The sequence below is a fragment of the Diadema setosum genome, chromosome 16 (assembly GCF_964275005.1).
Source record: "Diadema setosum chromosome 16, eeDiaSeto1, whole genome shotgun sequence".
In the NCBI taxonomy this organism is placed as follows: Eukaryota; Metazoa; Echinodermata; class Echinoidea; order Diadematoida; family Diadematidae; genus Diadema; species Diadema setosum.
The window spans coordinates 19292744-19306547 of record NC_092700.1 but is presented as its reverse complement, the minus strand read 5'-3'; the positions used below and the strand labels follow the sequence as shown (position 1 = coordinate 19306547).

At 37.5% G+C, this 13804-nt stretch overlaps 2 protein-coding genes across 2 annotated transcripts in view; one reads left to right on the top strand and one right to left on the bottom strand.

The window, feature by feature from the left end:
* LOC140239937 (protein disulfide-isomerase A6 homolog) overlaps nucleotides 1-862 on the bottom strand; it is a 37306-nt gene extending 36444 nt beyond the window's left edge. The window contains exon 1 of the mRNA XM_072319753.1: nucleotides 705-862. Within this exon, the coding sequence (XP_072175854.1) occupies nucleotides 705-720 (16 nt within the window). The 5' untranslated portion in view covers nucleotides 721-862. The remainder of the gene's footprint in view (nucleotides 1-704) is intronic.
* Nucleotides 856-7654, top strand: LOC140239938 (biogenesis of lysosome-related organelles complex 1 subunit 5-like). Its single transcript, XM_072319754.1, has 5 exons — nucleotides 856-1115; nucleotides 1836-1918; nucleotides 4459-4588; nucleotides 5071-5129; nucleotides 6023-7654. Exons 1-5 carry the CDS (start codon nucleotides 1073-1075, stop codon nucleotides 6191-6193), a joined length of 486 nt encoding a protein of 161 aa, XP_072175855.1. The 5' UTR covers nucleotides 856-1072; the 3' UTR covers nucleotides 6194-7654.
* The last annotated feature ends 6150 nt before the right edge of the window (nucleotides 7655-13804 follow it).

Genomic DNA, 13804 nt, shown 5'->3' with positions numbered 1-13804 from the left:
TCATGAAAATGTCACCAAGGATAGAAAACACATGTACCTATGTAAAATACCATATTTTATTGCTGGTGTTAAGCATTTAATGGAAATTTCTCAACAAATTTCACCTTACCATGCAAGCTTTCGTCACAAGAAAAAGCTCCGTCACCGAGACTCTCAGAGCAGAGAAGATACCGTTAAATATTGCTTCGCAGCATCAGAAAATAAACAGGAATTGCCTTAAAATGCGATGAAACATTTTTTTCATACATCATTCCACTACCTGTGTCAATATTATGACAAAAATGTGTTTTATTCTGTAAAAATCAGGCACAAATAAAGTTGGGTCGAGTTGTCCAATCGCAAACCCGCCCCTGGACAACTCGACCCGGTCGAGCTGTCCAGGGGTAGGGACGAGTTGTCCAGGGACGACTTATCCCGCGGTCGAGTTGTCCAGGAACCATTCTGACAGTATCCCACCCCGGCCCCCGCCCCGCGCCTCCATCGCGCGGCTAACAACAGCAGCTGCAGCGATACGCTGCCGCGAGACTCGGGGAAGCCGAGATGAGCGTTGCCCTCGATATACGTGTAGATCCTACACAATGCATTACCCTACTCGAACACAATACATACACCTAACGTTACACGATGTCATTGGCTCATGCAAATAATCACCGTTCAACTTTAAGTAAAGCAACAGCCAGGATAGAATTTCATGTAATACTCACCGAAAAATGCACGCATGGTTCTCTCTAGAAATGTGGTTCGAATGAGAAAACTCGTAAAATCGACTCTTCTAATTCCTTCCCGAAACACTGAACTCGGACCGAAGTCGATTTGGAACGTGTTTGCCGTGGCTGCATTTCATTGGACACTTGGTACACGTGTCTCCCGTTTCTGTGATGTGGCCCTGGCGTAGCCCCGCCTTTCCCTTGTTTTTATGCAAGCGCCACCACAGGGCATGGTTGTTCAGTGTGATGGATCGAGAACGTAAACATTGATTGTGTCACCGTTATCGGTGATTCCTCCGTTAATACTAAATTTTTCATCTGTCATACTCTTACTGTGACCGTTTACCCGCTAGGTGATACACATCATGAATATCTTAAAAGATTCGGCAGTGGAGAATGCTCTTAAAGGTACGATCGTCCTCTCTTCACAGTATTTGTAAGCCTCAATTTCCCCCGCATTACCGCAGTCAAGTGCAGTATGGGGTAGTGTTCTCGGTCCCACATAGTGATTTTTGTGCTGTACGAGTGAGCTTGGTTTTGCATCAAATCGACAAATGCTTTTATGGCCCTAAAACCCAGGATAGCCGCTTTTATAACCTATCTGGGAATAAAGCATTTTTGTTTACTGCATTGAAATATTATAGATTCTCTATGCAATCCCAACTTTGCTGGTCTTTGAAACTCAGACTTTCATTTTCAATGAATAAGATAATTAAATGAATTCGAACGAAGATGTAGAGTTAAGTTTTGTATTGTTGTCAATATTACAAAATATCTGATGTAAAGAGCAAATTGTCTTGGGCCCAAGGATCTCGTTATACTGAGTTTCCACTGTACTCTCCAACTTCCTCCAAGTTCTACTAAACCTCTGACTAGTAAACATGCTATCATCAAGACAATTCAAGTAGTTTAACCGAAATCAATATTATAATGATCAAACAACTAACCAAAAAAAAAAACCAACTGCCAAAGAGGTAAAGGTTAAACATTTGTTTGTCTTTTAATAAATTTATTCAATCAGATATACATCTACAAGAAAGTCTGCCACTATTTTCCAGTTTTATCAGTCATTTCATATGTACTTTGACATGTTTTATACATACATTGTATATTTGTATATGGCTGTAGATATTGGTGAAATCTATACACGTCTGCTGGACCACAGAGCAGTTGTGCAAGGAGAAATCAAGTACTTCATCAAGGAATTTGAGGTAAGTAAGAGCTTTATGTTGTTGATGGTAGACAGGCCGCTTACTTGCGATGAGTAAAACACTATCTTTGACTAAACCTGTCGGGGCCTGTCTGAGGTCCCTGCTTATGATTAGCATATTAATAGGAGCCTGATCCTATGTCAGCATTATTGATTGCATCATCATAATGTCAATGTAGCATTCAACCACCAGATCTCAAATCAGTGAGAATAGCAATATGGATATTGCTCATACAATGTACTTGGTTTGTGGAGATGATAGAGGAGTTGGAAAGAAAGTATTTTTGCTTTTCACAGTCATGTTTCTATGATATGCAGGGAGGTATGGTGATAAGTTCCTTCTGTAAGTTTGGAGTGTAGCAGATATATGCATGTCACAAGCTAATGTTCATCTAGTGTATTCTAACTCTCACACTGATCTTGTTTTTCATTGTATCATGGTGCATGAATTTGAACACAAGTAGCACAGAACTTCCAAGTCTCCCTGATCCTGCTGCAGGCTCCCTGAATGGACGGTACAGTTTTGGTTGAGATGGAGCTTCGGTTTCCAACATTTTTTTAATGATGATTTTTTTTTTGTTTTTTTTTTTGTTTTTTTTTGGGGATAATGGAAAACCTCCTATGAATTGTGAAAGAGCATATTATTCTAAAAGAAATCAAAAGTTTATTGATAAAAATTGCTTTGAAATGGCTGACATATCCAAAACAAAGCAATCATTATAAAAGGTGGGACCCACCTCTTATTAGGATCGCTTTGTTTTACTTTGTTTTGTTTTTTTATGCCTCCGCCACGAAGTGGTGCCGGAGGCATTATGTTTTCGGGTTGTCCGTCCGTCCGTCCTTCCGTCCGTCCGTCTGTCCGTCCGTCCTTCCGTCCGTCCGTCTGTCCGTCCGTCCTTCCGTCCGTCCGTAATGATTTTTGTGGACAAGGTAACTATCAAAAGCTGTTGAGGTATCCTAATGAAACTTGGCATGTATGTGTATTAGGGGGTGAAGTTGTGCCTATCAACTTTTGGGTGCACATGCTCGAGGTCAAAGGTCAAAAGGTCAAGGTCAAATACATAAAATTTCACTATTTCCACTATATCTATGCAATGCCTGAAGATATTTTCTTGAAACTTAGTGTATACATGTATTACCCAATTTAGATTCTCTGGTGAAAGTTTGGGTCATGAGGTCAAAGGTCAAAGGTCAAAAGGTCGAGTAAAAGTATTAAAACTTCTTTTTTTTTTTCTCTGTAAATTGGAAAATTGTTCAAGGTATCTTCATGGAACATAGTATATACATGTACTGACTGGCAGTGATTATCTAGAGAATGTAGGGTTCATGGGGTCAAAGGTCAGGGGTCAAAGGTCAAGTGCAACACTTCAAAATTTTACTATTTCCCTCATGTTCATGCAATGCCAGCAGGATCATTTTTTTTTTACACTTGGTGTATGCATGTGTAACCTAATAGAAATTCTCTGGAGAGTTTTTTTTTCTTTTTTTTTGCCTCAAAGGTCAAAAGGTCAAAGATAAAGTGAAAGTGCTGAACTAACTTTTTCCTCCATATTTCGGAAGTGGCTCAATTTATCGTGAAACTTACTGCATATTTATGCATGTTCTACCTGAAAGTGATTATCTTATGAATTTTAGGGTCAAAGGCCAGATGAACATGGTAACAATTTACTATTCAGTACAGAAGTTGCACTTTTTCTCTATACCTGTACCATGAAAATTACTCAATGCAGAAATGTTTGAATGGGTCAAAGTCAAGTTAAAGTCCTTAAATCCCCAAATACATGCAGTCTCTTATTCATCCAATTGAACCAAGGTCAAGGAAGGTGAACATTCAACACATTTGTGACAAACTTGTCATTTCAATATTTTGCCAGTTTTGTGAAAATGTAATCTCACATTGTCCACATGTACTATCTAGACCTATTAGGAGAATCATGCATTATGGCGGAGGCATATCAGTCGCCATAGCGACATTTCTAGTTCTATATCTAAGCCACTTCCTGTTAGAATTGCATGCTCTTCAACATTTCATTAAGTGGTTTCTATATCTCACAAACAGTTAAAGGCTGAATGCTCACCTCAACCAAAACTATACCATCCCTTTAAAGTCTTGTCATTTTTTTATTTTTAGAGAATATCAAATTTCAATGGTATTCGAATGATTTTGTCTGTTGATTTAGGAATGGTTATCGCATAGTGGGATGCACATAATACACAGGTCTCTCCCTGACTGTTCTTTCCACCCTCCAAGGCTCAACATTCAGTGGCCCGGTTGCCCAGGGCCACCAGAAATTAGATGTTGGGTCACCACTTTTTAAGAAAAGATATGTTTATTAGTGACCTAATCGGGCTAACAAATATCATTGTCGCGTCACTTAAAGTAAAAGGTAGTATCAAGTCTTGCCCTCCCTGGATTGAAGTAGGAATGTTGGCAACTCTGAATTGTCAGCATGTTCAAAAATAGAATTTGGAGGAGTGAAAAAAGCCCTCTGAAACCTTTTGAATTCAAGGGATTTTTTTTTTTTTCTTTATTTGTTGCAGACCAAGCGCAGTGACAGGGAGATGAAAAGGCTGAAGGCTGACCTGGACAAACTGAAAGAGGTGAATGAGAAGGTCGCCCCTGAATGTGTGGAGAAAATGAAAGACCAACTTCCAGTGCTGCTTGACCAGTGTAAGTTCTTCAGAGACAAGATTGGTTAGTTCCGGTATGCAGAGCGTTGTTGGAGTTGTTGGTTGTGGAGTAGAGTCTTTTTGGTGGTCGTCAAACTTCAGACTCTCAAACTGATCAGTGGGAGCGGAGGGGATGAAGAGAGAAGGTCATTGCACTCCTAGGTTGTACTCACTTGTTTATGCTTTCATTGTCCTTTGTAAGAAACAGACTTTTCTTTTTTTTTTTACCTCATTCTAGAGGGGATGGCATGATTTAACACACAACATCCTTCAGCCAGACTCACACTGACTCAAATTGAGCCATTGATTGAAGGCATATTATGTGCTATAGACTATTAAGCCACCTTACTGACCTATGATGTATTTTGTAGCATAAGTAAGAAGCATTTCATTATAAAAGGAATATGAAACAAGAAACTGAAGCAATGCCGTTTACTAATTAATATCTTAAATGTGTGCATTTCTCAACCATTGTTTTTGCAGTGGAGGCAGCAAACAGAATATGCAGCAATTTACAGAAACATGAGGAGAAACACATGGAAGTAAGTTCTTGTATTTCTTTATTATTTCATTTTCTTAAGTCAAAGATAGCAGGATGCTCTTGCCAGCAAAACAGTGTCGGGATACTGAAGAAGATTTGAGTCCTTTTGGCTCTGAAATGATATCTCTAATGATAAACATATGACAGGATACACTATGGAATTCTTCACATGGTAAAGATTACCCTTCTATATCAAGTCAGGTGTAAGTTATCACAAAGGAGACTAGATATAAAAGCAAATAGACTGATTGCTGTCAATAATCCCTGCTGCACACATATGTAATGTGAACTTCACCTATATCACCTGCTGCGCTGATACAAAAAGTAGATTTCACGTGTTGCAGCATCATTGGGAAAGGGATTGATGTATTCAAGGAGGATTCGACCCATGAAGCTTAATTTTTAGGGCAGAATGTTTCTTAGTCTTGCGTTGATACTAATGTAAGCAGCAAAATCATTAGATTTTTGTTTAATGAACATCATAGTGTGAAATGTGCTTCCTGATTGCAATCTCCAGATAAAGACTGGGGTTCATCTAGATCTTACTATCAGATGGCATCTTCCATATAACAGGGAAAGCCTGTTATACAGACATCAACATAACCGTCAATTTTATCTCACAATATGATATGCAACTTGTGTGTAACTATGATATTTTCTCACTCATTTTTATCATACTTGTAAATGCTTTATTTTGTAACTGTCTGAATGTATCTGTCTACAGCAATGGAAAATTGCAACTGCTGAATTGACCTTGCTAAGATTGGAAACTCATTGTTTAATAGCTCATTTCAATGGGGTTTCCCTGTGCAGTAAACCTAGCAAGACTTACCACATCCCAGAAGCTATAGTTTTAGCTACAACATGCGGCTGCGTGTATCTCCTTCCCAACAGATCAAGACTTTGGAGGAGCAGCGACGTTACCGTGAAGAGAAGTGGTCCTACTTCCTGGAGGAACTCTCCAAGGAGAGGGACAAGGAAGACGTGGAGCACGTCAAAGAGATGAGGGCCATCGATGACCACTTCGCCAAGCTTGTCGAGACCCTCAGCACGTCATCGTCCTGACTTGTGGCGACCACATAACTTTCTATGAAACCAAAATCCCAGAGAGTGCAATTTATCAGTACCTACTACCGTATGTATCATCTCGATGAGATCGGACTATGTCTGAAGATAGAGACTGGTGGAGTGGAGTCAGGCTGCTCTGTTGCCAATTTTGAGATTCTAGTATTATAAAGATCAGCACTTTGAGCTGAGCAGTCACAGGAACAATTTGCAAGTCTTGGATTGATTGTATGTGGATGCAAATTTCTCCTCAGGTCGAGTGAGTGAAAAATGAATTTGTACTTCTTTCCAGACTGTCTCGGAGTTTAACCCATTGGCTTTGAGATATTACATGTGCAGTCAACCTCTCCCAAGTCAAATCTATTTTGACTGAAGAAATATCCTAGACTTTAAGAAACTTCAACTTATGAGGAATTAAAATCAATAGAATATATAGAGGAGGACTTGAAAAGACCTTCGACTTGGGCTGTTATTTGAGTTATGTGAGGTTGACTTTAGCAAGGTTGACTATACGTTATGTCTAGATGTGTGTAGTGTATGTGTATGTATCTGTGTATACAGGTATATACGATGTAAGTTACACTCATATTTGTTTGTGTATGTGGCACTTTGGGATAAGCAATTGGTTGAATCCATGTCTTGTTGAAAAGGTGATCGAATGAATATTTTACAGTGTAGAGACTCTGTCTCTGTACATGTAGGAGTGTTGCTAACCTGCATGGTCTATACCACGTAATCACTTGAATGAGCTGACTCAACATGCTGTCTGGAAAGTGAGGTGTACAAAAGCAACCAGTACCGTGCACTTAACGAAATTGTGGTTACAACAAAGTCAAAATTCAGGCCACAAAATTATCCGCTCTTTGTTCTTTATTGTTTATTTGTTCAGTTAAACTGAAATTTCGATATAACAAAAGAAAATTGCCGGTCCCGGGGACTTCCTTATAATGGGAGTCCACTGTACAAAATGCAACTCTTTTATGACTCAGAATACTGCAGATACATCAAGAGTTCATGATGCTGATTGCTTTCCTTGTTCAGAATGTTTAATGCTGAGACAAATTGATATGCAGGGAATATATTTTGGGGATTGTTTTACAAGTAATGTATCATGATTTGTTAGCTAAATACCAGTCAGTAAGTGAATAGATGTTACCAGGTGATAGTGGGCAGTTTATAATGTCCCTCTACGGGGAAAATTTAGATTCAACACATACTGCACTTTGTCCACCAATTGACACACTTGTACACATGAGTGCTTTCTGTGCTGATTGTCAGTGAACAGAGATTACCTAATTCCCCCATCTATTGTGTCGCCATAGCTTCCTTGTTGGACAGGGGCACATTGCTACACCTGAGTGTGGTTGCTAACTTTTCAACTAGGTCAAGTTTGGGTGGATCTCCAAATGTTGATGAAAAGCCACGGCAAGTTGAAAAAAAAGAATGTGTCTGGGGGCATAAACGGGCTAAACTTCGTGAAATATTTGAAGAGTTTGTTTGCAAAAACCGATAAGTCCATATGTGCCAAATGGAGATATTTGCGATGAAAGGTCAAGAAAAATAAAGAAAATAATAGGAAAATTTTTGCTTCTTTTGACCATAACTTTAAAAATATACCTTCATGTGTAGTGACCAATATATCATTTGAAAGGTATTATTTTGTACTTTATGACAGAGACCATACTTCAAAATTCTCAAAAATGGACTTATCGGTTTTTGCAAACAAACTCTTCATTTCAATCTTTTTATGTGAAAGCTGCCAGCCCATCTTTGTGCAATGAGTTTATGTTGTCCTCTCTTTTGCAAGTAATATTGTGTTGACACCTTTCCAAGTAAAGGGAGAACTACATGTAATTATGAACTATTGAAAGTCATCAGGACCACCATTACAACTAGAAACTGGTACATGTACACTATCTCATAAACGTATTTAAAAAAAAAAAGAGACCAGCTAAATACAGTAGTGGAAACTTGGGATCACTGAATTTACCTCATGGAAAACGGTACGTCATTGTAGTCAAGCTTATTATGCTATGGTTTCCGTATGCACATTGTGAGTACACTTGTACTGTAGTGGTAGGCAACATAGTGTGCATTCAAGAGCTCTCCTACAGGGTACTGTACCGTACCCATACCAGAGGAACGCTCGAACGCTCCAAAAGTGTACCGTGCCGTACTATAGTGAACCAAAAGTGGACCACTTTCTGATGTGCTCCAAAAGCGTACCATAACCCTAGCAGAAGTTGGTATGAGAAGAATATGTTTAACACAAACATACGTTATAGTACAAAAAGTTCTTTCCCTTTGTTCGTGGCATCTAAGTGCACCAGGTGAATGACTATATTGCTACAAAATGGGTGACCCCCTCTAAAATAACTCATGAGGCATGTTTTCTACACAAAGTGCTCGAACACTCCCAGTCTGGCACAGTAGAGTACAGTATACATTTGATCGGTTTGTTTTGGTTCACTTTTGAGCTCTCGAATGCGGCCGAACTGCTTCAAACAATAATCTTCATTGAAGTCTTGCTCGTACTATATCATCTCGTCTGTGAACGTATGTGTGCATGTTTATAAAGTAATTATGTTTAGATTATAATTGAATCAAAGATTTGTGGATTGCATGAAAAAGATTTTAAAAAGTGCAATATTCCAATGTGATAATAAAATGAAATACTGTACATAATTTCTGTTTCTTTATGTTCGATTACTATGTGCTTTGAAAGATATTGACTCTATGCATAATATATGTACAATATAATATATTCATATTTACCGGTAATAGTGGAAAGTTTTGTGTTTATGGCTCACCCATTTTGTTTTTTATGGTGTGTCAACTTATCAATCTATGAATGTGTGAGTAAATGGAAAGAAATTTACCAACAGACAGAGTATTTAGAAGAAAAAAAGTTATGTTCAACAAATTACAATGTTCATGTTTTATTTGTGTGTGTGTGTGTGTGTGCATGCTTGTGGTTCTAGAAATGTTAAAAAGATACCATACATTGAGGATATTGATTTTCAAGAAAAGCTTTTAGAGCCCAAAAATCCGTCAATGAATAATTCATCAATTGTGACTTTTACCGATAATTTAACTGGTAAAGATTGCCAGCAATTAATGTCTTGGGGAAAAAAAAAAAGTTATGTCATTATTGACCAGGGAAAGTGATACATGTATCAAAAATTTATGCTGTATGTAAATATGAAGAGTTTTACTGCAAAATGAGTTAAGCGCCATTCTTAAACATTTTCAAAGGAAGTCCATCATCAGATAAAGCAAAATTAAACCATTCCAGTAATACATGAAATACATCACTTGTGACATAACAAGGAATATTCTAGAAGTTATGATTAAAAATATCTGAACTTTCTTATTATTTTTTTTTAGCAGCTTTAATCACATATATCTCAACCTAGCAAGAATGCTCGTTTTGCGATAAAACTGTTCATTATGAAACTTGTAGTATAATGCGCTTTTTAGCTACAACTTCTGTTCAAGGGCTCTGACAGAGAATCAATGGCTCTGTATTGATATACAGCACACTGCCCTCTTTCGTCAGGAACCGAAAAGTAAGCATCGGTTTCATTCCACTCGTCTCCACCTTCTCGAGATCAGTCACTGGTTTTGACGTGCGAGCGATTGAGCACACATTAATTGACTGAAGAAAAATGTGATTAGCAAGAGCTGTATGACAAAGCTTGTTGAGAGCTGGGCGAGAAAGGTCAAGGTTTAGGAGGTCAGAAGATTTATCAGATTTTGAATCATAAAGAGGAAACAAGGGAAACAGAAAAAAAAAATAACAGTAGTAATCTCTATCACCCATCGGGCCCCACTATCAGACTATAATACACACATTCAACTCCAACCCTGAGGTGTTTGATGAATAATATCCTATCCGTTCAGATTGATGGCTCATAAAAACCACAGGATGAATAAGCAATGGGCACCCCTTTTTAGGGAATGCGTGTGTGAATTCAGAGGGGCACGTGCGATTGTGTGTGGAACGTTCACAGTAACTCCTCTCTGTATCCATCCCATGTCATATATATGCATTTTTAGTTCGTAAAAGACTGTTGCTTACGTGTAGATTGTCTGTGTATACATCTTCTCTTTTCGTTTTACTCATGTTTGTACGACTGTATTCTCATGCACTATATCATCTTATATCTTTTGTGTCATTATTGACAATCTACGAGAATTGTGTTCACTGGTCTGTCATACTGTTTACATATACTCTTTGCTTTGTTTGTAAACATACCCCGAGAGGGGGTCGACAGAGTCAAAAATAATTCTAACTTCTAACTTCTAACTTCTATCTATCTATCTATCTATCTATCCATCCATCGATCTATCTACACTGTATATATATCTATCTATCTATCTATCTATCTATCTTTCTTTCTTTCCAATCTCTCATCTCTTCCTCTTGTTTTATACATGTATAACTATTATTTTACATCAAAAGATAAGCGTTTTTCTCTGTTTTCTGTACCTACGTTATTGGTTGTATTCCATTCTAATATTACATTTTGATGACAATGATTCATGTGCATGTCAAAATTTTGTCATATTGTGCTTTGAAGCGAGTACACAGCAAGGGGGCATAAAGTTAACAGGTCGGAGCGGATAAATCTCAGATGGTGGTTCCTTGATTGTTGCAGAGGCGGAACGGGGGCGGGTACCGAATTTTTATCCCAATTTGCGAATTTCACCTCGGATGATTGATATAACAGAACGTGGGCATACTGGAGGTATTACGGCCGAGAATATTATTTTCGTAGATAATAAAAAAAAAAAATGGAATTATTTACTGATGTAGTCAATATCAAAGGGTGCATACCAGCACGCTCTCACCCGTATCAACCTGTTTGAAAGCATTGTAATGTCGTCTTGGACTGTTATTGTTCAGAGTGATTGTTTGCTGTCGAGCTAGTGAACTTTGACCCACTTTGACCTGCGTGGTCCACATCAAGAAGCACCCCATGACGTGGGAGGCTCATAGAAAACAACAATAACAAACAACAACAACAACAACAACAACAACAACAACAACAACAACAACAACAACAACAACAACAACAGCAGAAACGAGAAACTCATTTCGAATCCCCTTCGAATCTTAACTGTATCTCCAGGACTCCCACACAACGAAAGAAAGAACCTATCAAGAAATGCAAAACGGTTACGTTGAACATTGCTTCACCAGCTTTTGAAACTTGTCGTGTGAGTGTAGATCTTCGCAAGCCGAAAACTTTTAGCAAATTTTATCAGGCATGCAGTGTCACGCTGTGTTTGGTATTCAAGGGATGGTACAGTATTGGTGGAGATGAGAATTGGGCTTTTAACTTTTTGCGAGATACAAATAAAACACTTATGAAATAGTACAGAGCATACCATTTCAAGAGGAATTCAAAGTTTATTTGATGAAAATCGGGTTTGGAATGACTGAAACATTAAAAAACAACGTAAAACAAAGCAATCTTAATAAAATGTGGGTCCCACACGTTATTACAATCGCTCTGTTTTGGATATCTCAGCCATTTCAAAACCAATTTTCATCAAATAAACGTTGAATTCCTCATGGAATTACTTGCTCTTTCATATTCCATAAGAGGTTTCGCATTATCTCACCGAAAAATGTTAGAAATCTGAAATTAGGTCTCAACCAAAACTATACCTTGCATATTAGTACGAGTTCACCAGTTCAGGAAAGAGCCAACTGATATTCCTTGAATCATTCAGTTTAAACATTAAGGAGTCTTCCGACAATTCAGGAACGAGATGATGGATTGCAACGATAAATGATAAAAAAAACAACAACAACTGTGACATGTTTTGCATTATTTAAGATATATCCCTTTAAGCTACAAACTGGACCAGTTCAGTTTGAGGTTTTAAATGGGATTCACATAAAAGAAACCATCTCAGCGGGTATTCTCAACAGCACCTAGAAACACTGCATCCGAGATTCGGAAGAAAAAAAAAAAACATCACTAAACTTCGCTGCCAGGTTCTGAATCATATGTGATGATCAAACTGGGAATAACCCATTATCCTAAGGTGGAACTAGCCGCGTAGTTATGTGGTGAAGCACTAGACTTTGACTCACAGTGTTTAATTATAGGTTCACAGGCCCTAGTGCTTCACAACACTCTTTTTTTTTTTTTCAAGTGGTCCATGTATTTTATTTTATGTGTAAACAAAAACCGGAATCCTTTGAGAACATCAATGTTTAATTGACCAATTTTATTCTTTTTATTTCTGCATTCTTTTTTTTATACCCATGATTTCACATTAATAACACAAAGTCAATTGCACACATTTATTGACTGATATTTGAATTTAAGAATGTGCAAGCGGAGCCAAAAAAAAAAAAACCCAAACAAAATATTGAAAAAAAAAGTTGTGTTGGTGCGCAGTTCATTGCGTCTTCTATAAAGATTATTAAAAAAAAAAACCTAACGATTTTGTAACTGAAATGTAGTGTTCACAGACATGACGTATAGTAACACGGGTATAGCCCTTGGTTATGTCGCTTTGATGAACACTTGCAAGCTTTTATAACCTAGACCTAAGACAAATGCCACTATGTTGTACATTTTCGCCCGAACTGAAATATAGTAGGCTTGCTAAGGGCGAAAAAAGGGGTGATCGCTGCATTTTATAGTACAAATGTCCTATTTGGCACACATGTTCCTCTGTACAATCGGAATTTTTCCATCTAAAGAGACAATCTGTATCTATGCAAAGCCTTAATTTACATAATTTATGCAAAAATACATATAAAAATTATTAAAAAATATATGTGCATCCAGCGGAAATACCTAATTTGGTAGAAGTACTCTATAGAGTAAGTGGAAACAATTCCTGCAAAAATTGATTTCATACCTATGTAAATAAACATAAAATTTGCATAATTACGCAAGTTATTGAGCAAAAATCTGCACTTTTTAAAGAATTTCTAAACTATTAAGCACTGGATCTTGTAGTACACAGTTTAAACCTGGGATGGATGTTCCTTGGGTCAAAAGTAAATGATTCATCTGAAGAGACAAACTGTCTCTATGCAAACAACCTGTTATTTGCATAATATGCATATCAATACCTACACATCTATAGATAATCAGAACAAACAAAAAGCCTTAATGAAGCCTTAATGAAACTCCCCATAAATCTCATCCTAGATAGGTATAACCCGTTAGAAACACTTAATGAAACAAAATGAGAAAAGAATTTGAATAATTGAACCATCATTACCAGCTAATTTACATAATTACTAAAGAAAGTAAAGTAAAAACATTATTATTAAAGTTTTTCTTACAGTCTAAGAACTGCATTTTATGATGAAAACTACCGAAGTAGTATGCATTTCCTTTAGTCAAAAGGAAATGGTTTGTAATATCGAAACACTATTTGTCTATGCAAATACCCCCTAATTAGCATATTGTGCATATTAATACCCTAATGTACCAGAAGTCAATGGTCAAGGTCGACATTGTATCACTTTACGCGATAACTCAAGACTGGATTATGCAAATTTCACCAAACCTGATCCAAAGCTGACGTATGATGGGGCAAGTAATTAAGCAGTTTTTAAGTAAATCTGCAAGA